This window comes from Eurytemora carolleeae, unplaced genomic scaffold (genome assembly GCF_000591075.1).
Source record: "Eurytemora carolleeae unplaced genomic scaffold, Eaff_2.0 scaffold97, whole genome shotgun sequence".
In the NCBI taxonomy this organism is placed as follows: Eukaryota; Metazoa; Arthropoda; class Copepoda; order Calanoida; family Temoridae; genus Eurytemora; species Eurytemora carolleeae.
Window position 1 is genome coordinate 114174 of NW_019396042.1, and position 26396 is coordinate 140569.

The 26396-nt window shown below is 34.5% G+C and overlaps 3 protein-coding genes across 6 annotated transcripts in view; all 3 read right to left on the minus strand.

Moving 5' to 3' along the window:
- LOC111700999 (dnaJ homolog subfamily C member 7) overlaps positions 1–26396 on the minus strand; it is a 52629-nt gene that overhangs the window by 18898 nt on the left and 7335 nt on the right. The window contains exons 1-3 of one of the 4 annotated variants that reach the window (XM_023472114.1): positions 2552–2658; positions 1068–2057; positions 115–516 (exon numbers count right to left, since the gene is read on the minus strand). The exons of 1 other annotated variant lie outside the window; for it this stretch is intronic. In XM_023472114.1, coding sequence (XP_023327882.1) covers positions 115–516; positions 1068–2041 — 1376 coding nt within the window. In that variant the 5' untranslated portion in view covers positions 2042–2057; positions 2552–2658. Of the gene's footprint in view, positions 1–114; positions 517–1067; positions 2058–2483; positions 2659–26396 lie in introns of those variants that run through there. 2 more of the 4 variants (XM_023472121.1, XM_023472107.1) reach the window with 2 other exon arrangements.
- LOC111701025 (serine/arginine-rich splicing factor 4) lies at positions 5134–24072 on the minus strand. The gene is made up of 3 exons (XM_023472138.1): positions 23722–24072; positions 17069–18943; positions 5134–5200 (listed from the first exon to the last, which is right to left on the minus strand). Exons 2-3 carry the CDS (start codon positions 18523–18525, stop codon positions 5149–5151), a joined length of 1509 nt encoding a protein of 502 aa, XP_023327906.1. The 5' UTR covers positions 18526–18943; positions 23722–24072; the 3' UTR covers positions 5134–5148.
- On the minus strand, positions 9863–17062 carry LOC111700982 (uncharacterized). The gene is made up of 4 exons (XM_023472083.1): positions 16674–17062; positions 15504–15791; positions 13582–13745; positions 9863–12038 (listed from the first exon to the last, which is right to left on the minus strand). Exons 1-4 carry the CDS (start codon positions 17051–17053, stop codon positions 10015–10017), a joined length of 2856 nt encoding a protein of 951 aa, XP_023327851.1. The 5' UTR covers positions 17054–17062; the 3' UTR covers positions 9863–10014.

Sequence of the window (26396 nt, forward strand, 5' to 3'; positions counted from 1 at the left end):
ATAGATTAGTTGATTAGACTACAAATAATGTTCAGACTAAAATAAATTTATCTTAAATTAAGAAGAATTTGATTTCAAGGTTAAGGATCCTGCTCCAGGTACACATTGACACACCTGCCAGGTTTCTTCTTATCATCCTTGGGTTTCTCGACGTTAATTTGGTCACAGTATGCATTCTTAGTTTCAGACTTCTCGTCAAGGTTGGATTTAAGGAAGCTTTGGTCTGAGCAGAACTGAGATGGGAGCTGCGATGATCTAATCTGAGGTGATTGGTATGATTGGAACTTTGAGAAGTCCAGTTTTGAATTGAACTGAGACGCTTCCATATCTGAATTGATCGGAGAAAAGCTCGGGTTTGAGGTGAGCCGGGATGAGTCCTGATCTGTAATGAGCTGAGAAGAGTCCTGGTCTGAATTGAGCTGAGGAGAGTCCTGGTCTGAATTGAGCTGGAAGGAGAGTCTATCCGTAGCAGCCTGAACCTTCTCCAGTTCCATAGTCATGGTTTCTAGCCTTCTCCTGCACACACACAACACTTAAAGTATTCAAGGTACCAAGAATATATCAAAGTTTAAAAACAGGTCGGATTTGTTTTGATTATCTTTATTTGAAAAATAAAACACGTCATTTATGATTGAATTATGATTTCTGAAGGAATTGAGTTTTTGCCACTAACTTATTTTCTCTAATCCCTATATCTTTGCAACCTGATGATAAAACCTTTTAAATTTAAAACTTAAGACATTTTGATCTAACAAAATTCATGGATTGAAATGTTAAACGTCCACGACATCAGGTTGCAAAGAAATAGGGATCATAAAATCAAGAGTTTGTGGCAAAAACTCAGTTCCACTATAAAGTTACAAGTATCCCTGAATAGTCTGTTCCTTTTAAAGCTTGTAAAACATAACTTATCGTGATTTTGGGGTTTTAAGATTAACATTTAGTTTGGGATCTACCGAACAATCTAATCATGTTTTGCGGTTTTATCAAACACCTTCAACTCCAGGTGATACATGAAGTTTTTATTGTGGGAGGAGGGAGGTTTTTAAATCTTTTTTAGATCTTACCTCAGATCTTTGACCAGATCTGTTGCTCCGACCAGTTTATCAGAATCTCCAGATTCTGTTGAAGCATCTTTCAAAAAACCATGAAATTTTGACTCTGGCACTTTGCGTCCACTGTGTGCATTAAGTGGAGATGTTCTTTCACATTCTTTGTCGTGATCAGATTTTGCTGGAAATGTGAAACATGTTTGGCTAGGTTCCCGTTTGCAAGAATCCTCGCCAAGGCCTAAATTTGATTCATATTTAGTCATGCTTGCCGAACTCATATTCCTAGTATCCGATCTGCCAATCATTGATAATTCTTCATTATCATTTAATTCATGGCCGCAGTCCTCCGTAGGTTTCAATCTTGGTTCTCTCATATCTTTATATCTTCTCTCCACTCCTTTCTTCGTTCTGATAGCTCGGGTAAGAGAAGGTATATTCTGATCTGTTGTCCGTTTTTGTTCCTTCAAATCTAGCTGAATCAGACTTGATTTATCCGTATTGTCCGGTGTTGATGGAGAACCATCAGATATTGAACCATCGTATCTTGCTTCAAAAAACTGGGACACGGTTTGGTGTGAAGCTTGATTTAGTGGTTGCTTAAGATCCTCTTTTTCCATAGTTTCTTTATTCTCCCATCTTGTCCTACGCAAGGACGGGCCAAATGGAGTTGAATCCGGAAGGAATGTATCCTTAGGCAAAGGTGGGGGCGTGAACTGCGGGGGTGGAGGTCGAAGCACCACGCCTTTTCCTGAACCTAACCCATAATCAACACTAGATGATCTGGATCTTCTAATGTGCCCAAGCAACTCATCTATTTCATGGGATGAAATTTTCTCCGTGCTCCCGTGCCTACTCCGAATCTCGGAGAGGGTTGATTCAACAAAGCTATGGTTTGCTCCAGGATCCTCGCTCCGAAATCGACCTCGAGAACCAGAACTTCTCAGCTCCGTTCTACCACGGTCAAACTTTTCCGTCCCACCCTTCTTCATTCTGACACCTCCCTCTCTACTCAGTGTACCATTAAAATTGGAAGAACAGGCGTAAATGGGATTGCATAGAATTCAAGGTTACATTCACATATACCTATACACAGATCTAGGAAAATTATTTGATTCATAAGAATTGACGCCGCAAACCTTCCCCTCTTAGAGCAATTTATTCTGTCCTATCATGATATATTTGAAAGCCATGAAATTATCTTTTTGTCTCCATATTAAGAATACTCTTTTGATAAGCCAAATTGAGTTGGCAATTTTTGAGATAAACCTGAACGAGTTTTTAGAACAACGAAGATTGGGGTTTATCTTGAATATTTTAAATTAGTGGATAGAGTGGTATTCTTCACTTAAAAACTAAAAAATGGTAAAAAATATAGTTTCACATTGAAATCACCATGTTATTAAAAACAAGTTATTTATGTTCATTGTGTACCCTGAATAGAGAGAGAGATAGTTCACATTAACACAAGGAGCAGGACGGATTCGCAATTTTCTGGGTACCCTGAGCAGGACGGATATTTAATATCTTGAGGCACCTTGAGCAAAAACGGGTTAAAATGAAACAGTCTGAGCACAGGGAATAGTGAAACTGATGCAAGCAGGGGATCTAGAATTCAATCTTACTCATAGTACTAATATACATTCTAAGGATGAATATAGGTGTCGTTGAAATATAACAATTGCCCAACCTTCCACAACCTTCCACCCACACGAATAGATTATCTTAATTATCTTGATTCTAAGATGTTTGTATAAAATTCTTTTTTTGGGTTTAAGATATCCCCCCTCCATCACATTTTATTTGGCAGATTTTCAATGTTCGATATTTTCCAATGTAAAAAATATTCGTATCTTTTTCAGGGAAAGCAGGTTTGATGCAAGAACACAAAAATAGATAGTGTGTGAGGCCAGTTAATAGTTACCTCACAGCAAATGTGTAAATGTTTAGACTTAGCTTATATATGTCTACATTTAGAGGATATTAAGAACTTTCGACAATTATGCAACTGTATGAAAAAAAGACCAAACATAATTAACGTTTGAACAGATTCGTAATTAACAATTAGCAAACCTGATTACTTCTCTAGATAATTAACTTGGGTAATAGACAAGAATAATTAATTGATAACAAAATAACCTTTTTTTAAATGTAAGTTTTTCAATGAATGAGAAAAAGAAAAGCAAAAGAACAAAGAAGAAGACTGAGAAAGAATGGGGGGGAGATATGAGTTTTAAAAAATAAAAAACGAACAAAGAGGAATTATTGGGACAGAAATGCGGCCAATAGGGTTAAATAAAACCAAAGAATTATCATTATTTTTCTGATGATAGGGTTAATAAAAGCAGAGAGATTTACTAAAATTAATTCAAGGTCCTGTTAACCGAATAAGAAAACCCTTTCTTAGAACAGTCCCATAACTTATTCTATACAACACATGTAAGAAGAAACGGTTCGGGAGAAAACATAATTTATCAATCTACAGAATGACAATCCATGGCGGTGACTTTTCACTTTTCTAAAAGGTGCTTGTGGGTTTCGTCCAAAAAGACGAAAAAATTTCGATTCGACAATATTTTCGCAGTTTTATTTAAGTAAAGGTTTTAAGAAAACTGCTGTGAATCATTTATGACACTATAATTCAAAATACTACGGTGACGACCTTCAAACGGAAAAATTAATTGTGAAGATTTTGTGGATATTTGTAAATGCATGAGTGTGGGGTTAGAGAGGGAGGGACCCGGGGGGGGGGAAGGTGTAGAAAGCACGTAACTGCAGTGGAATGCATTTTTAGACATTTGAATAGATTATCCAAAAATTCCAGGAGAAGGTTAATGTGAAAATATCAAACAGATAGAGATATTTATACATAAACTTGGGGCGTACATAACTATTAGAAAACATAATTATGAACAGTTTACACTGTGCACAAAACATATCATAATATTGAAGTATGAAAGCGGAGCGAAATAAAAGAACTTCCTTGTAAAAATATTTCTGCTTATGAAAGGAAACAGGCGGAGAAAGTCAAATGTTTAAGGACATCGTAAAAGTAACTAACAATATGTCTACCCTCAAATCCCTCTTTTTCTCCCTCCGTACATAAACATTGCTAAAAGATAACGTTAGCATTCCTTAGAACACTAGAGCTTAACAGTACTAGGAGTACTAGAAGTACAGGAGTTTTGGGGGTACTAGGAGAACCAGGAGTACCAAGAGTACAAGGTGAACCAGGAGTACCAGGAGTACCAAAAGTAACAGGAGTACCAGAGGTATCAGTAGTACCAGGAGTACCAGGAGCATCAGGATAACCTGGAGGACTAGTAGTACTAAGAGTACAGTTTAATATTATTGATACGCTATTCATCTAATGCATAGAATGAATCTATCTAATTTATTTAATCAAATTTGATTAACCTGTTAAAACGACCCAGCTTTTTATAAATTCAAAAATCATGTTTTTCCCTCAAAACGTCAATCCTAATTATGTGTTCCAAGAAGCGTGGCCTAGATATGATTCTACAGATTTCAAAAATTCAAAATATCTTTTCTTTACGACGTGTTGAGTAGCAATCTAGAAAAATCTACTCTCAACCGAAAACAAAGATGGATGAATTCTGGAGAAATCGATGACAAAGATGAGTTTACTTCCTTGGTAAAATACAGCTTTTAACTCAATTTTAGAATAATATTCTGGAATCACCCCGCCCCTCACTTTGTTCACAATCTGGCTAAAATGTTGTCAGAATAGAACTGTTAGGTTGGGACAAGAGGACAACATCTTGTCTGATGTTTACAGATTTAGAGATAGAGATATCGTTGTATGTATGTACTTAAAGTTATAAGTTCTAAAAAATAAATTAATTATTTCTAAGATTTATTTAATAATTCTCAATAAAAACATATTAAAAGTTCAGGTTTCCAAAGATTTGGGGCTACAAAATTATAAGATTTTTCAACTTTTTTAGCCCCCCCCCCCCCCATATATTCCATTTGTGTATTTGAGTGTGAATATACGCACCATATCAGACGCAAATCTAAATACTTTCATTTACAACGTTATCATTTTATACGGAGAAATCTACCATCCGCCTCGTGTTCATAAATATGGGTCATATTCGCTTTCTTGTAATAGCACCTCACAGACATATCTATAAATTTAAACAAATATCACTATTTCAGGAAAAGCTTCAAACTTAAACTTTCAAAAAATTATCAGTTAATTTAACAAAAAAACATTTTCCTCATCATCCCTGAAAATTTAACCATATCTAGTGAGAAATATCCCTCTGTATGATAGGAGAGACCAGGATGAGAAACTGTTATTAGAATTTGCAAGATGACGCGGTTTCAAGGGATATGCGGAGAAACATGATTTTACAGTTAATATAACCTGTGGCCGAATTTAAAGAATTTGAGCGGTGGTTTAAATTTAAGCCGCGGCTTAAATATGGTTGGTTCCACTTAAAATTGTATCAAATGTTTCAAGATTTAAGCCGGCGCTAAATTTAAACCGGTTTTTGGCGGATTTAAACCGCGGCTCAAATTCTTTAAATTCCATCTCAGGGCTTATGCATTTCAAAGAAAAACTAACTAGCCAATATTTTTCGATAGAACATTTTAAAAGAAGAATTTGCAAAGTTTTTTTCCTTTCTGAGATCAGAGATGGAATTTAAAGAATTTGAGCCGCGGTTTAAATCTGCCAAAACCCGGTTTAAATTAAGCGCCGGCTTAAATCTTGAAACATTTGATACAATTTTAAGTGGAACCAACCATATTTAAGCCGCGGCTTAAATTTAAACCGCCGCTCAAATTCTTTAAATTCGGCCACAGAATTATTTAACTTTAGCATTTCTTAATTTTATCCAGTCCGAGTCCCCCTCCCCCTTGATGTAAAAAATGTATATGATCTTTCTTTATTCAATTGACCCACCCTCAAGCCCTCCAGATTCGGTTCTTTGTAATTTAAATCCCCGGAGCATGAGTTCATGATTTAAATCCAAGCTTAAGTTGACTTTTTAGACATATCTGTTTAGAAAATATAGCACTTAAGCCGAGTTCTGGCACAATAAGTTCCAGGAATGTCCGTATTAAAAGATTATAAAAGTAGATGTTTATTTAAGACAGGTTCTATACTTGACTTATTCAAGTCCATAAGTCATCCACAATTCAACAAGATGAATAAGGCGGGAAATTTTTTGAAGAGAGATTTAATTGGTTTATCATAGAGTCTTGAAAATGAAAGTTACTGATTATTCAAAATTCGATCGAAATCCTAGAGTTTAAGGATGATCAAATTGTTTTACGAACCGTCTCTGGTGTAAAAATAAATTCAAATAATTGTATTTTTTAAGTTCACTGTTAAGAATTTCACCTTCAGTTTACAAAACATACCTATTCTTTTCACATTAGAAAAGATTCTAAAATAAAAACAAGAAAACAAATCCATCAAGTTTTCAGCGATTAACCTCGAAACTTCATGAATTGTTTTCGATACACAAAACAGTGGAATAAGACGAAGACGTTAAGATTATTTGAAATAGTAAAACTACTTGCTTTAAAACAAGAAATAAGCAATTTTTCTTCAAATTGTCGTCTTCCTATTCCAGTTGTATGAATCACACTTTAAAATGTTAGTTCTGAAAGAAATTCTATTCGACCTGAGCTAAAGTTCAAATAACAGTTTGACAAATTAAAAAGTGTCTGAGCATCAATATTAACTGCCAAGTTTTTTAAAAGAAAAATATGCTTTGAAAACTATTCAAGGGAACAAACTGCTGATAGGTATCTCTAGCTCCCCTTCATAAACAAATTTCAAAACACCTCGGAGAGAAAAAACTTGCATATTTGAGATTTATATTTTACAAATATTTAACAACTTTTGAAACTTGTAATTTTAGTGGCCGTTGAATTGAGCTTGAAAATAGTTGCTGAACGTATAATTTCCTGGTAAAAAGTTGCAGAGGTTTAATGCATACAAATTATGGACAATGGAATATCAGCGAAGATAGACAGATAAAAATAAAGCGAAGGATTGTCTAAGGAGAGGTTGAGGTAGACTGTAGAGGTGTATTTGTTTTAACAGTGGGAGAGACAACCGTTACACTTGGAACTTAAAAAAGTATTTCAAAGTGGAAAAGAAGTAAAAAATATCAGCATAAAATCATTTACGAACAATCCATGAATGAAAAAGTTTTTACAAAAATCATTGAAAAGAAAATTGAAATTGAAAATAAAAAAAACATAAATTAAAAGAGAAGTTCTTTAAAAATTAATAAATAAAAAAAATGTGCACAAAAAATCCATTGCTAAAAAGTTTTAAAAACCCAGTAAATCAAAGAAAACATATTGATTGAAAAAAGTGCTCAAAAATTCATGAATGGAAAAAAGTTCTTAAAATCCAACGAATGTAAAAAGTTTCCCAAAACTGAATGAATGAAATGTAACCCAATGAATAAATTTAATGAATGGGTCTGGGCCCAGGTTGAATGATTAAGATTGTTCTCTGATCAAGTCAAGAATAGACTAGGATCTTGTCAGATAAAATATATAGGCTTTAATCAGTCAAGATGCTTAACTATAAGCACAAGAGTGATTATATAGGGGGGGGGGGGGAGTACAGAGAGGTTGAATATGATCTATAAGAAGGATATTATGATTTTATCTAAATCCAGGGGTAAAAACTGTTTAAAAGAGATCTGTTCATAAAAAGAAAAATTAAGATGTGCAATTGTTTTAGGTCATATTAAAAAGAAAAAATGGAAGAACTATTTTAGAGTTCTGTGGCATGCTGGGAAAAAAATCGAATAACATTTTTTCATATTTTTACTTTTTCCAGCGCATTCATATCAGAATGAAAACAGAGCATATAATTTACAAACAGAATCTAAATTAAAATAACTTTTAAGAAGCGTAGTGGAAATAAATAAATCCCCGGAATGGTGAGTTAAGGGGGGGGGCAGTTTGATATAAAAATATGATTCTGCATGAAAAATGATATCTTAAAATTAAACGATGTTCCTACAGATCCTGTAGTTATCAGGCCAAGACAACGGTGATATGCTAATCTGCCTATTCAGGGAACCATTTGCAGATCAGATAATAGGCCTGTCATGACCTAGATAAAAACCCGCAGTTATATATTCTCTAGGCTCTTAACATTCTTTAAAACTGTATCATGATATAAAATTATGTAAAAGTCAGGACTTGCGTCGGAATTCATTCCGATAAGTTTTAAAACTTAACTATTCATTTAAACAATCTAAATTCATCCATTAAACTAATTTATGGAAATTAAATTTTACTCACTTCTAACAAAATGGGTTATTAAGATCTCAAAAGAAGAACTTGAAAATTTAAAAATTTCAACAAATAACAGATTTAAAGCTTATTAAGTAAGCAATAACCTAAAACTCTGGCATGAATGGAAAGTGTTGGGCGGAAAATAGTGGGGAGGGGGAAAACAAAAGAGTCCTGAAAGCATGGAATAAATAATGACAAGAAGAAATACCGGCACTTTATGTTTTACAGTATGTAGTAAACGTTTAAAATTTTCTTGCGCCAACTCTTCTGACCTTTCCTTCTTATACTCATTTTACATAAGAAAACTAGACGTGTCTTCTCTACCCTTTCTGTGTCGTAATACAGTCATCCATCTTTAACAACATTCTTTTCTTATTTTTCAACATTTTTCCTCGTTCTCGGATAAATTTTTTAAATGCTCCTAACTCACATAGATTCAGCCTGCTTATAAACATCCTCATCAATTTTAAGACAGGGTCGACTTTGAAGTGGCGCAACGCCTTGGGCTTAGCTGTTACCGCTCTAACTTTCTTATGCTTTTCTGTAGCCCTTTAAATGTACATTTTAGCACTTTACAGGACTTGTTGGCAAAATTCTCATTGATTTTTGATAGAGAGCGTGAAACCTTAAAATCACAGTGAACTATATCGTGATGATTTAGTATTTAGATTATTTGGATTTATCCACTATAACTAACGTCATAACCCCCCCCCCCCCCCCCGTCACCAACCTCCCAAAAAACACTTAACCTTGAACCACTGGACAAATTACAGTTATCTCTTAATGTAAATTTTGTGGAATGTAAAGGATACACCAAATATATGACAAAGGGTGTTCACATCTAATAAAAATGTATTATCTAAATAAAGCCTATTGTGATTTGTAATTGTGATTTGAATTGCGCCATTTTTGGTTGAAATAGAAAAAGTATTACAGGAGTTAATATATGAATTTAAATAAATGTTTCATTACTGCATCACAAAGAATTGAATAAAAGGGGGGGGGCGCTGATATAGATATACCCCGGCTAAGTTATGTGAATGTAATATCTGAGAAAGTTCGGAATTCCCCTGTTTCCTCCCCAGATACATAAACCCAGCCAGACATATAATTAGGAAAAGCAGGAACACAGGGAGAAAGTATCTTGTTAATTTTAAGCCCGATGTAACCCAATCGGAAACACCCTTTTTAACAAAACCATTTTTTAAGAAAAAAAATCTTAATGTTTATTACTGTTTTTGCTAAACCTGTTGACTGTTTATGTAGAATGTACATGGAACAAATGTATAAATAATGATTAGATTTGAGTACAAAAACTTTGCATTTCAGTCACGACCTTATTGTAAATTAAACGATTTTTTTGCGACTGTGTACCATGACATATCTGTATGTATGAGAGGTAAAACATGCGTCTCATTACCATACCTAACCTTAACCCTCCAGCATACCTAATTATATAATCATGCTAAATGTTAAGAACCCTAGTTGTGCATACCTTGAAAACTAGTCAATTCATCAAATAATCTATTTTTGTTAATTCACTGATACAGTGTTAATGGATCTAATAATCTTGTTATGCTTGGGATAACCGGTTCCTCTGTATACATTCATCGGGAGTGGATTGACCGGAAACTGGATTAGTTGTATTCTTAACTCACGAGGTTTAAACAAAATATTCAGTGAATGAATCTCTCCGCCTTTGCCCGGGGGAGGGAGGAATTCGTTCAAAAAAATCTGAGCAGTCTGAACCAGTAGAGGCTCGATGAAAATATCCTCGACCGTTTCTCCGTCCCTCTGCAGCGCGTCTTGTCACATCTAAAAAGTGTGCAAGCCGGTCTTGGGAACTCCCCAGGTTATTATCCGACCCAGAGCTAGATTTAACTGGTTGGAACCCTTGTCTGGACTGTGCTGCTCCTGGTACCCAACTAGATGCTTCAGGTTGACTTGTTCCTAAACTACGTTCCCAAAAGTTAGCAAGCTTGGTTCTATTATTGCTTAACACTTCTATATTGGTTCTGGGGGACGGTGTAGGAGAAAGACTAGCAACTTTATCTTCAAACAGCGGACAACCACTGTCGGAGCTATTAGAACTGGAATGTCTGTAGAATTGAGGACGTGGTGCGGGGGGAGGGGGTGTATTAGGTCCTGGGGAATAGGAAGTTGACCCACACAGTAAACTGTCTCTATTTGCATTCTTGATTTTACTCTCACTATTTCTCAGCCTTGCCTCCGAGGGATTCTGACCTGGTAATTCTGAATGTTTGAACTCCGGAGACTTTCCTTCAAAATTAAGAGAAAATTCATTTTTGGGTAGAGTAAGAATCTGAGATATTTGTTGGTGCGTAAACTGCTGCTGGGACTGACCACAGGCCGGTGACCTCACCACTGAGTTCACACCTCGTACAGGTAGAGTGTGACCCGTTGATTGCAATTTTCCCTCCTCGGGTGATAAACGACCTGTCGGACTAGACGGTAGGTCATACATCAATAGTTGACTCAGAGGCCTTCGAGAAAGTGCGGGAGACGGAGCTGAGCTTAACTCAGGTAGATAATCGGACATGGGGCTGGCCAAGGATAATCTTGAGTCTCGTCCAACATCGTCATAATTTTTACGTCTTGAATATGATCCTAGGTCGTTATATGCACTGTTTCTTGAATACCTGTCATAGTCGTCCTGACGGGAGTAACTGTTGGATCCATACTTGCTCTTCTCTCCATCATCATAACTTGTATTACTTTTAGTCCTGGAGTAAGAATAGATACTTTGTCTTGAGCTTCTTCCGTCGTAGCTTCCGTCACTTTTTGTTCTGATATACTTACTGATAGTTCTACTGATAGCTCTCACTGCTTCCTCTTTCTCATCCGAGACAGGAGTCATGGGTGGAAGTTCTAGCTCTGCTTCCAGGTCCTGCATGAAGGAGCTCAACCTTGAGTTGTATCTTGATTTAGACGACCCTCTCGTCTCCTGATCCAAAGTGTTTGGGTCATCGATATTCTCCTCCAGGGAAATGCATTTTTCTGACGAATCTTGATTATTTAGATTATTTAAATCATCTGCTGCCGAGTTAGGTCGATACATTTCTTTCTCATTTGCAACTACAGTCTTCCTACCCTCGAGGTCGAGATCACAAAGCTCAGACAAATCATGATCGTCGCTGTAGAAGCTCTCACTGATCACTGACACAAGATCATCATAGCTTAGATCTTCAGGTATATGCTCATCCCACTCCTCCCAATCCAGATTCTTCAACTCAGAATCATCACAATCAAAATCTTCGTTTAATAGATCTGCAACTGTACTGCAGACGGACATACGTCTACTCTCTGGACTTGAATTCCCATCTTTGACAAAGGCTGGTCCATAGCAGTGTTGGGGAGGAGGGAAGGGAAGAGGAGTACTGTTGAAGAAACTCATGTTAGTTAAATCTTTACTGGAAACTGTTCCAGCAGAAGAACGTCCTTTGCTCGACTTCTTTTTCTTCAAATAGTTTTTGAGGAAGAGGAGTCCTGATCCTGATACTGAAGAAACCACACTTACAGAACTCTTAGTAGATATACTCTGATTATCATCACAGGAGGAATCATATCTATGTTTGTCACATCTATGATTTTTGTCTTTCAAATCTTCTCCGGTAGAAAATCTTTGTTCTAAACTCCTTAAACCCGGTTTTTGATCGCTCCCTGATCCTGCGGAGCGAACGGTTCAATATCAGAATATTCAAATAGAGAGTCTTGTAGAGATTAAGGTTCAGATAAAATTTACATATGAAATGATAAGATGGATTTAAGACGGAGTACAATAGAGCCCTTCTCTTGTATTCAAGCCATGCCTTTATACTTACTCAATGTAGCCTATGGTTAAACATGATAAAAATATACAAACCTTGTAAAGAGATAAGTGGCGACATTAAACTCTTTTATTCCCGCACCATTTTTCTTTGACAAAACGATTATCGCAAGAATAAACATAAACTCTCAAAACCCCGAGATTTCAAAATGTGGTCTGCCTGTGATTTTAAGTAACTGTGTATTACAGGAACTAACTAAATTCCAAACGTCAGAATAATTTTAAGGGAGAAACAAAAAGTATTCATTTTTGTGCACTAGACAATTTGTATTTTTTGTTTGACAAAAGGCTAAAAAAATATTAGTTAAAAGATGGGGTTAAAGTGTACACTTATATCCCATCTTTTTCAAACTCCCTGTAACATCATTTGTATAATACTAATGTCACATAACACAGATGTTATGCTAAACCCCTTGACATTTCCCTCGCTACATTTAATAGGTAAAACTTCAAGATACGGAATTTAGTTTTCAGTTTTCCCTAACTCCGAATATTAGTTCAGGACTTGGTAAACAAGAAAATACGGACAGTTTACTTTTTAATTTCATGCATCGACTCAAATAATTATATTCTTCTTATGTCTCTTTATGAAATTTTCTTTGGTTAATTCTGTGATTTGTGAAGTACAACCTTAGAAATGCATTTTGTTTAAATAATTAATGTAATTAATTGAGAGACCCCCCCCCCCAAGATGAGCACGCCCGATTCACACCTGTGCCCCTAAAAACCTTATCTGATCAAAAATGTGGAAAATTGTTTTATTTTGATAATTTCTCTATTGTTTCTGAAGGAAGAAATGCGCGTGTCACTTTTGAAAAGAAACCACAAATGAAAAAACAGTTTTCAAAAACAAAAAACATGGAAATTTAGTTAATACTATATCAGACATAGCTTTTAAGGGTACCGTTGTGCATCGAAAATGCCACATTAATAAAGAGTCGAGGGTCACGTGAAATTACGGTTTCAGCCCATTTAATGTTATAATTCTGAAAGAGATTGTGTAACTAACACTGAATGAATGTAAATGGTATGGCATATAAATGTAAATATTTACATTCAAACATTCAAAAATTAAATCGAATTAAAGAGTATGCTTCTAACAAATAAAATAAGTGACAAGTGATCAACTATAATAAAAACTACTGGCTTACTGCATGCAATAACAAAGTCCTGAACTAAAAAAAGAATTATCCAAATAAGAAAAAAAAACACAGAAAAAAATATCTCCCAAAATTTCTTAAATATTTAATTTTATTACTCCTAATCATACCGAGTTCGTAAATCTTGATGCTTATTTAAAAAATATATAAATTTTACCATTAACAAATATATCAGGCTTAGAAATATGCTAAGCAGATAAACAAGCTGATATTGAACCGTGACCTTTTGTAGAGCTGACCGATAATGCAGCCCGGGTATTCAAAGAGTCGGACACAAGACGGTCAATCAGTACTTCACGCCGGAACCGATCTTCACACTCCCGACAACCGTCCCCTTTCCGTTGGACAAATTTCCGAAAGAAATCGATGCCAGAACCGGAAACAGTACTGCAGGGAACAAGATTTAGTATTTTATGATGAGATGGCGGTTTGAAACCGTTCGACGCCCTTCCTTTCATTTAATAAATATATCTTCATGAATGAAAAGTTTTGTGTATAAAAAAATATATGGTCTTGAAACTACTTTTAACCCAATATTTTGAATTCATTCTCGACCACAAACTGGTTAAAACTCATTATTTAAACATTTCTACCCCGAAAATATATAATTTATAAACCACTGTATAATGATTACCAACTATTGGGGTTTATGTATTCGTATTTAGACAAAATTATATTCAGTAAATTTATATTTCCTATTTTATGTTTAAAATAGTGGAAACCCTTAAAGTAAGTATTTATCTTGGACAGAATTAATTATTTTTTCTTATGCTTCATAAATATCAATTAGGCAAGATTTGAACAGAAGGAATTCAGGCCAAATCTCTCATTTCCTACAATCCATTAATGTTCCAAAGAATGCTATGTAAATATCGAGCAGATTTTATGTATTCAAAGTAACTGTAAGTGTAAATTCAAATTGCTATGATGGCAATGGTATCTAAAAACTTTTATATGAACAAAAACGTTGAAGATATTGTGTTTTTTTAAGGCTGTAACGTGTTTAATTCTGATTATTTATATATATATATATAAGAAATGCGCAAGTCACTTTTTTAAAGAAACCACAATTGAAAAAATAGTTTTTAAAGTTATAAATATTGATATATATATAATTCATAATTTAGCAGACAAAGCTTCTAAGGTGAATTTCGAGTGTTGCCATTTTTGCACGGAGAGTCACTTGAAATTACGCTTACAGTCCCTTTAACCATCCTCATTACCAAACTAAAATTCTATAATTGTTATAATCTTATTGTGTTTATTTAACCAAAATATGAAATAATAAGCTTTTAGGGCGCTTCGCGTCAGTCTTCTGTTTTAATTTTGAACATGTTCTCTTTGTATAAATTGTAAAAAAACAAAACAAAATTTCGCGAATGTTATTGAAAAATTTGTGGATTTTCAAAATTTTCAAAAATCGAATTTTGTAAATTTTTGAAAATTCGATCATCCATAAACCTTCCCTGGGTCACGTGAGGTCCCATAAAAAATTGGGCCCGAAAGGTCGGTCTAGCCGGTTTGAAGTTTACTGGATACAAAAAAACAGACAGACAAGCAAAGTATTTATATAGATGAATGAACGCGGTCTTGTTTGAAGGAAACCAATCATATTTTGATCTATCATTAAACTTCATAAACCTTTAAGTTGGTATAATTTTAATCAGTTTCAGTATTTTAATCATAAACCCTTACTCATCACTTAACAAAGATTAAGATGTAAGCTTGGATGGGTAAAGATCATAGATCCTTGAATATGCAAGAATATGCTCAAACATATTAGTGTGTCAATCTGATGCCTAGAAGCGTTTATGCCTGAATTTAGCCTGAAGGTCCTTAGTATATTTTTAACTATCTTTGTGTGACAAAGTTTTCAGAGTCTTTTTTCAGCATAAAACACCCCCCTCCCTCCCCCACCGCGAGGCAACTCCACACCTTTAATCCTAAGTTCATAATGATTTTCACTTTATATTAGGCCCCTGCTTAAATTAGTCTTGGAATTAGAAGTAGGAGTTTAGACTTGAGTTGGAGTTGAATTTGAAAATTCAAGGGAGGAATTATTCATATTGCGAACATTAAACATACAAATTCAAAGTTTTTACAAACTGTCCGATTTCATGATCTTTTAAAATTAAATCCTTTTCCCTGACAGATTGTATATCATCATCTTGCTCCATGTTTCCATTGTTTAACATTCTTCCTGAGAGTTTTCTCGTGAGCCTGTTAGCTTGCTCCGAACCCTGACTCTCATCCTCACACTTCTTTCTTCTTAGTTCTCTTCGTCTATGTTCAGCTCCGGGTTGGGTAGGTTTCACTGATACTGGGTTCGGATCCCGACTGCTGAGCTGTGATCTTGAATCCGCAAGGTTAGTTTCATCACAGGCTTTCCAACTTTTTGTCGCAGTTTTTACTTGTTCATTGATACCTGGATTCCTATGCAACACTTATATATAAGAAAAAATATTAAGTTTAATCTTGGATAATATCGGAGAAAACTAATTTGCACAAAATTAGATTTACATGATAAAACACTTTTCCCCTTTAGCTTACCCTTTTCCCTCGGAAAGTGATTTATCAACTCAAAAAAAGTACATTTTTATTTAGCTGAGGAGGGGGGGGGGGATCCTTATGAGGATAGATTTAATTACATAATAAGCATTATGATGATTTGCTTACTAGTTTAACCCATTTCTTTAATCAATATGTTGACTTATATTTTACAAAAGAAATCTGAACATTTTCTTTAAATTGATCATTTACGACAATTTTCTGATAGAATTTAGCACTATTACTCCCCCCTCCCTGATTTCCTAACAAGTCTTTGACCTTCTTGCCATTTTTATTTACGCCGTCTCATATTCCCTTATTTGCATCACTTTCGTTTTTCAAATGCTGTAATCTGTGACAAACTTTTAAAACATCAGCAAAAAGGAATTAAAAACTTAATTGTTACTCAAAATGTAAAAAAAGGAAATGAGTTTTTGCCACAAACTTAAATTCTCTAATCCCTAGATCTTTGCTGCCTGATGGTGTAAGGAAATGAGTCTTTCCTGCAAACTCAAATGTTCTAATTCCTTGCAACCTGATGTTGAGTAAACCTTTGATATTTCAAACTTACGACTATTTGATCTAACGGAATTTATAGTTTGAAATATCGGTCTAAAACTTTGGGTTGCAAAGATAAAGGGATCAGAGTTTATGGCAAACTCAATTCCTTAATAAGCACTTGATCCGCTTTCAGAATATTAATTCTGTTCCAATAAAAAATCTAATTTTGGAAATTATGACAGTTCTATTTAATATCTATAAGCATCCCTTGATTCTGGAGAAAGTCCTCTGGACGGAGGTTCAGTGGATCTGAGAGATCTATGTCTGGAGGATATGTCACTCTCACAAACCGTCCCAGTGCTCCGAACACTGCCTTCACTAGAACTCAGGCTGGTAGACCGGGATCGGAAAAGAGAATATTCGTCTCCGAACTCGGGAGAACCAGGACTAGGAGAAAAATGGAAACAGGAAGTTTTCTCAATTGAATCCAATCCTCTATTTAATTTAGCATTTCTGTCCGCTCTGCTAGAAGATGAAAGTATAGGACTGGTGTAGGGATAGTTTTCTATATCTGGACACAACCTAAAACTGTTAAACCCCTCACCATGGCATGCAATATAACCATCACCAAAATTCTTACTAGACATGATAATTGGTCCCACCTTTCTGCAGATAAAATTGTTGTTAAACTTCTCCTTCTTGGAGCAGGTTCTGGCCGAACCTCGGCAGTCTGGGGTAAAGAGATCTTTCTAGATGCAGGGATAGGTCTCACAACCGATTCTCTGGGTCCTCCGGTGACAGAGGAGAACTCACAATGTGTTTTAACGGTGGAATACCGTCGTATCTTTATATGCGTCCAGGTATCATCCACATCAGTACTAGCAGAGAATGCAGTAGCTTGAGAAAAACTATGAATGGACTGGGTTGATCTATCCGGAGAAGTAAACCTGGCTGTTCCTGTTCTAGCTTGAAACCGTTGTTCCAAAGATATCCTTCTCTGTCTGAGAACGGAGGAAGATTTATCAGAAGATTCAACACTATCCGTGGAACCGCTGAGATTAGAAGATAGAGAAGATGTTGAAGATTCGGTTTCAGGAGAAGCTCGGTTTTTAGAATCTGTGTTCTGTTCATGTATATTGTTTAATATTTCAACACTCAACCTTCTTGAATTTTTCCTTGGATTATGCTCAAGATTCACTTTAAATATCTTCTCCGCAAAGTAAGGTTTGGTGTTATGATTTTCATCAGGAATCCGAGAGTTAAAATTTGACTCACTTTTAGAAGCTCTAAATGTTTTTAAAATGTCTGTACTTTTTAGGGGAGACGCGTCTCTTAAAATGTCTCTTGATTTGCCTGGTGAAATGTTTCTGCTTGTCTTTCTATTTGGAGAGGGTGAGCTCTGCCGATTAAGATCAAATTGTTTAAGCGGAGAACCACTCCTGGATTGAGCAAATCTCTCCCTGGCACTGGTTACTGTTTCGTCAGATGTAAGTTTGGCGGATTTAGCTGGTGAATGTTCTCTAATCCTGGTAGGTTTGCCAGGACCTATTGTTATATAGGTTTTAGCAACGGGTTCCTCGTTGGAACCTCGGATCCTGGTTCCAGACACACTCCTTGTTCTTCGTTTGCTCCAAGAGCTGAACAAATCTGGTTCGATGTTCTCTTTTGAAGGAGAAGAGCATCTTCCTGTTCCTAGGATGAAACCGTTCTCTGATCTGCTCCGAGATGTATCTCTCTGTCTGATTGGACTGTAACTATGAAAGCTCTGCCTACTACTGAAGCTGTCGAACTTGCTGCCTAAGCTTCTATCCCTTTCCTTTTCCCGCTCTTTCTCCTTTTGCGCCAGCTTTCTCTCCACGAGCCTCTGAACTGCAGATTGACGAGTTCTGTCTCGAGATCTATGAAAACCTCCGCTTACGCTTCCAAAAGACGGGCAACTTGTTTTCCGCTTTGGAAGATCATGGTTCAAATATGTTTCTACTCCAACAGTATACCGCCCTTGCTCGTACTTAGCTGTGTACAGAGGTCTCGGAGGTTTACTGGAGTTCATGTCAAATTCATCCTCCTTCTCTACCGGGATAATTCTCCGGTATGCATGAGGACTGTTTGGAACAGGCATCTTTAAAATATCTCCATGTACTGCTAAGGTGTGAGAGAACCTGTAATCAGGCAACAATCGCCCCCTCGTCAATAAAAACTGCTATATTTCAAGACCTGGTGTGACGGGAAACATCAAGACACAGCAGGAAAAAATTCTTATCCCACAAAAAGCGAAACTATCGTTATTTATTATGGTCGGTTGGTTCAATGCTTTAAAGAGCTGGTTTAGAACTTATCTCTGGGTCTAGGGTTGAACAACTGAGCTAGATTTAAGCTCTAGTATCACTGAGGATGACTAAACTGTAACTAAGAATTGGCATGAGAGGATGTGTAGGAGCCGGGTATCTTGTATCCGTATTGTTTTCATCGACAGGTTTAAGATAGACTCCAGAGTTCCGTAACAAGATCTTTTTATCTTTCCTCTCTTAAACACCGTCCTGATTAATTTCCAGTTTTGATAAATATATCTTTAAAAAGTCACAACAATCGAGGATTATTAACGTAAACCTGATAAAGCATTTTAAGGAGACAAAAAATATCCCAAGTCTAAACTAAAATCGGTTTAAAAGCTATAATGAGGAAGCTAAACATTGTAAGATTTCATTTCCAACTTATTTCCAAGACTAGTGTTTATATTTCTGAAGTAAAAGAAACTGTAATAAAACCATCTTTCATTTTAAGTTTAAGCTCTATTGCAAGAATCAACTACTCCACCAAATCCAACCTATCACGCTGTCTTCACCCTTCTGACGTCATTTAGCTGAAAAAGACAATTTGAAAGGTGGGCCAAGGAGTGCAGGTGGAACATAGAATATAAATATATAGATACAGAGTTGATACAGCCTTAAGGATGCCTAAAATACGCATCCTTATAATTAATCTTGTCTAGTATGTAAAGATAGAACGCCCCCCCCCCCGGACTCCTCCCCTTAAACCTCATAATTATTTGACTTGAGATTAAGTCGTCTCATTCTTTTGTATTGTATGGTTTTGACGCTGCTGCATGAATTAACTTGACTAAAAAGTTCACAATTGTTTTGAACATTTATAAAAACAGACTGAATAATACAACAAATATAACTGGTTGATGAATGAACTAAATAATAATATCATGTCTGTGGTTGATTTAGCTAGACTAGAGATTTATAAAGCTGGGATATCAAATAAGTCAACAAACATTGAAGATTTGTAGGCTTAAGTTTAATTCAGTTATGAAATTTTAACGGTTGAAAACCTTTATAAGGATACACTAGTCATTTTGAGAATTCAACCCCTTTTCTTTGGTCGGACTCGGAACTCTCATTTCATTTACGCTTAAGTCAACCCTACTCCATCAAACCTACAACCTCAAACCTACTACCTTAAACCTACTCACTCAAAATTACTCCCTCAAACCTACTCCCTCAACCCTACTCCGTCAAATCTACTGCCTCAACCCTACACCTGCAAACATACTCCCTCAACCCTACTCCGTCAAATCTATTGTCTGAACCCTACACCTGCAAACCTACTCCCTCAACCCTACTCCGTCAAATCTACAGTCTCAACCCTATACCTTCAAACCTACTCCTTCAACCCTACTCCGTAAAATCTTCTGTCTCAACTCTACACCTTCAAACCTACTCCGTCGCATCTACTGTCTCAACCCTACACCTTCAAACCTACTGCCAAGTAACCCCTCCTCCCTCCCCTCCCAAATTCAAGTTAAAGCGTGGTAAGGAATTTGTGCAATCTATATATTTGAAATGAAAAGTAAACAAAAAAGTAACATGTTGACAGAACATAATACAAAAAGCGTAAAATACTTCTCATTTCTATTAAGCTAAGTATATTTAAATGTAGATTGTGGATTGTAGGTGTATCTACAAATCCTTTCAATCTTAAGAGTATTTGCAGTTGCCTTCCCCCCCCCTCCCCCACCTTTACTGGACTCTTCCCAACAAATATTTGAAGAAAAAAACTGGAATTTTTTAAAATGATCAATCACAACACAACAGTTTTTTTAAAAATTCATTTTTCAATTTGGATGACAACCGCCAGTTCCAAATTTAGGAAAGCTCAGCTATGTTCAAAAATTTTCTATAAAAATGAACGAATGATTAAAAACTCTAAAATTAAAAAATATTTTATATAAGCCTTCTAAATTTCGAGCATCAGAAAGAAATGAGAAATTGATGATAAATTTCCAGCTTACGGTAAAATTTAACTTTCAATATTTTGGAACCTTAGATAACTAATTCCTAAGATATTGCAATGGAAAAATTTGAATATCAAATATAGTATTTTTCAAATCATGGATATTATTTTCATAAGCTGAAGAAAATTTCATTTCATTAATGAAAATTTGTATCATCCCAACTGCAGCCTTAAGAGGGGTAATTAAGGAGAAGTATAATTAAAATATTTTTATAACTCTGTCTGATTACCTTGTAAATGAATTCAATAAAAAGTCAAATATAAAGACAAAAAAGGTTTTACAAGTTGAGCAGTGAGCAGTGTGTTGGGCTGAAACAAAATCAATTAAATTGTAAAATTGTATTTGGACAAAGTCAAGGTCGGTATGTTAAATATAAGGTATTTGAGTTGAACACCTAACCAGGGATGAATCGGGACAAATTTTTTTAAAATTATATTCCCAAAAAAATTTATTTAAAAAACAACTTAATTATTTGAATTTATAAATCGGAATGGTTTATCCCTGGCAGTATAGCCTGAGGCAAAGATCTGATGAAAAATTAAGTAGATAGAATCTCATTTAGAGTTTTGAACATATCTTTGTACACCAGAAACTACAGTTTACAGTGTGCAGTACCGTACAGTGGCCACAAAAACATTATTTAAATTTTGATTGATTTCAAAAAGTATTCTGCCCATTAGAATCTAGACACGATCAGAGCACTTGGAAATGCTATGGGTCACCCTGTAGGTATCATGATTCCGATTAATAAGATTTGACTTGAAAAATATCTTTGACAAGTATTTAAATCTTATAATAGAACTTCGGAGCTAGCATAATGAATATTCATCAAACAAGTCTATAGAACCAGAATATACATCTATAGAACCAGAATATACATCTATAGAACCAGAATATACATCTATAGAACCAGAATATACATCTATAGAACCAGAATATACATCTATAGAACCAGAATATACATCTACAGAACCAGAATATACATCTACAGAACCAGAATATACATCTATAGAACCAGAATATACATCTATAGAACCAGAATATACATCTATAGAACCAGAATATACATCTAAAGAACCAGAATATACATCTATAGAACCGAACAAGATTATAAATCTATAGAAACAAAATATATATCTATAGATCCAGAATATTCTCTTGATAACCATATATAGATCTGTAAAACCTTAATATACATCTGAAAAATCAGAATATACATAAATGATTAGATTTAATTTTACTTGATCAATAGAACCAGAATTTACATCTATATAACCAGAATATTCTCTTAAGAAACAGAATATACATCTATAGAACCAGAATATACATCTATAAAACCAGAATATACATCTTTAGAACCAGAATAAACATATATAGAACAAGAATATTCATCTAAAGAACAAGAATTTACATCTATATAACATGATTATATAATATATATACATATATAGAAACAGAATATACATCTGAAGCAGTGCTTAGGATACATTTAGTTTTGATACGGATCCGGATCCTGGATCCACACTGGAAAAAATGGACCCGGATACAGGTTATTTCTTATTTTTTCGCTTATTTTTTTGCTAAAACTTAATGAATCATTCAGAAATCAGGAAATTTTGCCCCTCTGATTCGGATCCGTGGATCCGCTTATTTTTGCGGATCCGGATCCAGATCCTTGAAACCAAAATCTTGCGGATCCAAAGGATCAGGATCCAAAGCACTGCTTATAAAAAATCAGAATATACATCTGAAGAAACAAAATATACATCTTTAGAACCAGCGAAGAACCAGAAATTAGTTTCAATGGATCAAAATTTAACAATTTACGCTGCATGTACTCTGAGTACGCTGCATGTACTCTGAAAACTGTACATACACTGTGAGTAAAATATTGAGGTCACAGTACACAGTCACCTGTGAAGATAAATATAATTTTAACACATTTGCCAATAAAAAGTTGCCAAAAGTCAACTTTTTGCCGGCGGAGTATTTTTATTTCAATCCATTCATTGCTAAGTCCTTGAGACATCTATGTATGTAGACAAAAACAGTGTTCCGACAAATTCAGATCGTAAATTACATACTTTTCTTAACAATTAACGATCAATTTAGGCAACGGGGACAAAGGAATCGTTGTTACAAATTAAAAAACTCCCAACGAAAAATTTAGGCTGGAAAATCTTGACAAAAATCTAAAAAAATGAATACACAAAAAAATTGAATCGGAAGTTAAAAATTAATGAAAGGAGAGGAATAACGTTTATTGAATTGTTTAAAAGTGAAAAATAAGAAATGTTGTGTGTGCTGCAGCAGACAACGGTCGATAACGGGGCGTAGGCGGTCATTACGGTAATCTACAAACACACATAAAAATACGTTAATACTTAACCCCCCCCCCCAAAAAAAAAAAATACAACAATAAATCTTGACCAAGAGACAAAATGAAAAATTTAAAAAAAAAATTGGGGGTGACAATAAGAAAACCAGCTTGGGGATAGAAAATCAATCCAAGCAAATTTTTACCGACAGACATTTTCACTTTAGGATTCATTTTATTAATTAACGAGAAAGGTTTGCATTATTCTAATTATTCCTGCACTTATCAGAAATTCAGAGACATATTTTTCAATATTTTTATTAGGTCTACGTCTAAGGTAAAAAAAATGGAATGAGAAAAGGGAGTTAAATATAAAATGTAAGGAGAACAAAACTTTTAGACAGGCAACCGAAAAATGTTGGCCTAAAAAATTCAACTAATTTCTTTTAGAATTTCAATTCCCCAAGATGAGTATTTGACCAGAGAAAAATATAAAATCAAAAACGTTGAAATTAAATTTATTTTAATTTATGAAATGTACATTTCCCTTTAAGATATGTCAGTGTGTAAGATTGTATAGTGGGCTACCGAGTAAAAAGAGGAAAATGTAAAAGATTGTATAAAATGTATGATTCTGATTATGCCTGCCTAATCAGCCTGGGGATGTTAGATTAATCAAATCAATCACAACTGGAAATTACCCTAAGCAATATTGGAAATTTTCTCCTTTAAACTTCTTGTTTTATTATCTTTCAGAACTAATCTTGAAGTTTGGATTGAATATATTTGATACACTTGAACCTAGAGGGTCCCTATCACTGACTCACTAAATGACTACAGGATACTGGAGACACAGGAGCAAGGTTGAATTAAGAAGTTTTAATATCGGAGCTAATAATATTCCTCCGGAGTACTCAGCTTCTTAATTTTGTGCTCTGAGAGCAGTAACTATAGAGCAGGTTTGCTCCGAGTTGGATGAATTGCAGAGTGAGTAAGATTTCAGTCTGCCTTCATCTACTGCCAGAACACAACTGTAGGCTTAGTTCAGAGATCAGACAAGGGAGGAGGGTAATACAACCACCTGGTCCCTAGACATACCCATAAACCAAAAATGGGCCCTGGACGGACCCAAATAATTTTTGCAATTTTAGTTGAATTAAGGCATTTAACAATCAATAAGCGTGGTACGGAATTTTAGTTAGTACGATCTAGCATGCAAATAATTGTAGTCAATAAATAAACATGTTTCATGTAAAAAATAATAAAGGCGACAATATCAAATGCGTAGTAGTAATTTCTTAAGAACTTTTATTTTTCAAGTAATAATTTAGGTTAACATATAACACTAAGCATTGAAAATATCAGTAAAACGTTTAAGTTTATGCTGATTGAAAATGGATAGCAAAATGGATGACAAGAAATTTTGTTCAATTATCTTAAACTTTAAAATACTGTTTAAATTTTTAACCGGGATATAAACATTAAACACCTTTATTTCTACCCTGGGACAATTAATTTAAAATTACATGATACAGATGCAGTTATTCAGCTCAATGCCAAGAAAAACTCGTGCACCAATTAAGATTACTAAATCATTCAGAAAAAAATTAAATCGCAAAATCAAAAAACTATTTAAAGGTTTCTTTCATCAATCAGGATAATAAGAAATAGAAACAGATGAAATAACTGAAATCACTAACAAAGACTTTCCTTCAATATAACACTAAAAATACAAACACATGGACAAAAAATTAACTATCGTTTTTGTAAATGTAGGAAATGCAAAGAAAAGGAGTCCATTTTCTTTGTTAAAAATCTTTAATTTGGTATATCAAACTTTTTAGAGCCTTCTCTTATACGTAGAAATGAAATTACAATAGTTTTTACGAGATCCCAAACCATTTTTTATTAAATACTTGATACAAAGACTTTATCATAGATTTTGTACAAAAGTGATCTAAATCAAGTGCATTTAAGATAACACTTAGATCTGCGTTAAATTTCACAATGCATTACAAACTTAGAGGGAGAGACCGACTATATAACATATTTGAACTAAGAAAGCAGTATTGTAGAGAAAAACCTTAGGATTAATTTAACACCAATAAGACATTTTTACGCTGTACAATTCTAAAATAAAGCGCAGAGTAGTTTGTAATATTTCACCAGTTGTTTTAGCTAAATATGTAAACTATGCAAATTCTTTCAGCTCGGGTCGCTTGATGGAGGCTTTCTTTATTTTAATTATGAAGACAACATTTTGAAGAAATTTGCGAAAAAAAATATAGAAACAGCAAAGGCAATAGTGATAATGAAATTATCGATTCTACGGTTCTACTATGGCTTTAATCAAAAATTTCTTTTAAGAAATATGTTCCTAAACAGTTTATAAATTAATTTTACTTACATATTTTGTCCAGGTTATTACAAAATAGTAAAAAAACGTTTCTTCTGCTGGCTGAAATAACTGATATAATATTACAAACCACTTAACGCTATTTTTTAAAAATTGTACACCGTAAAAATGTCTCACTGGCATCAAATGAATCCTTAAGTTTTTCTCTACAACACTGCATTTTCATCTCTATTATATTACACAGCCGGTCTCTCCCTTAAAACCATTTTTTATCAAGATAACAGTGTGAGATGGATTGATATCCAAAATTAAAGTGCAAGGATATATTGGATGGATTCTTTATTGTGTCATGGATTAAAATTCATTTTATTACAACATTTAATCCACAGCTCAGGGTGGTCCTCTTATACCGAGATTCAATTCGGCGACAAATATTTTAGATTGAAATATTCACCATTCAATAGTATTCACATTTAAAAAATGAAACCCATAAAATCCCGCATTTCAGTATGGTTATAAAACGGAATGCCTTGCACGATTCTTGTTTTATTTTGTTTTTGCGTCTGCTAGTACTTTATATATTGGCAATCTTTATTACACTAAGCGTGCCAAATAAAACCATAAAGAGCTGTTTGATACTAAATGTACAATATTTAACTGTTTATCAATAGCATATTGCAAGTAAAATATTTTAACTTCATTTCCAAATAATCTCTTTATTTCGGCCAGTCTTGATTTTTGACACTGTCTTTTAGTCTAAACACCCTTTCTCTTTGGCACATTTACACACAATAGATTTAAGCAAAAATAATTTTGCACATTTTCTTTTCTTGGTGCATTTTCTTAACAAATCGAATATATAAAAAATTAAAAATATTGTTAGATTACGCATTTTAAATCCCTTCCCTACCCTGGGCCCTATCGGTTACAGCCGTTTTGAGTTTTGGTGTTTGCAAACAGCCAGACAAACAAGCAAAGTATTGAGATAGATGAAAGAAACAATTTTAAGAATTATTCCAA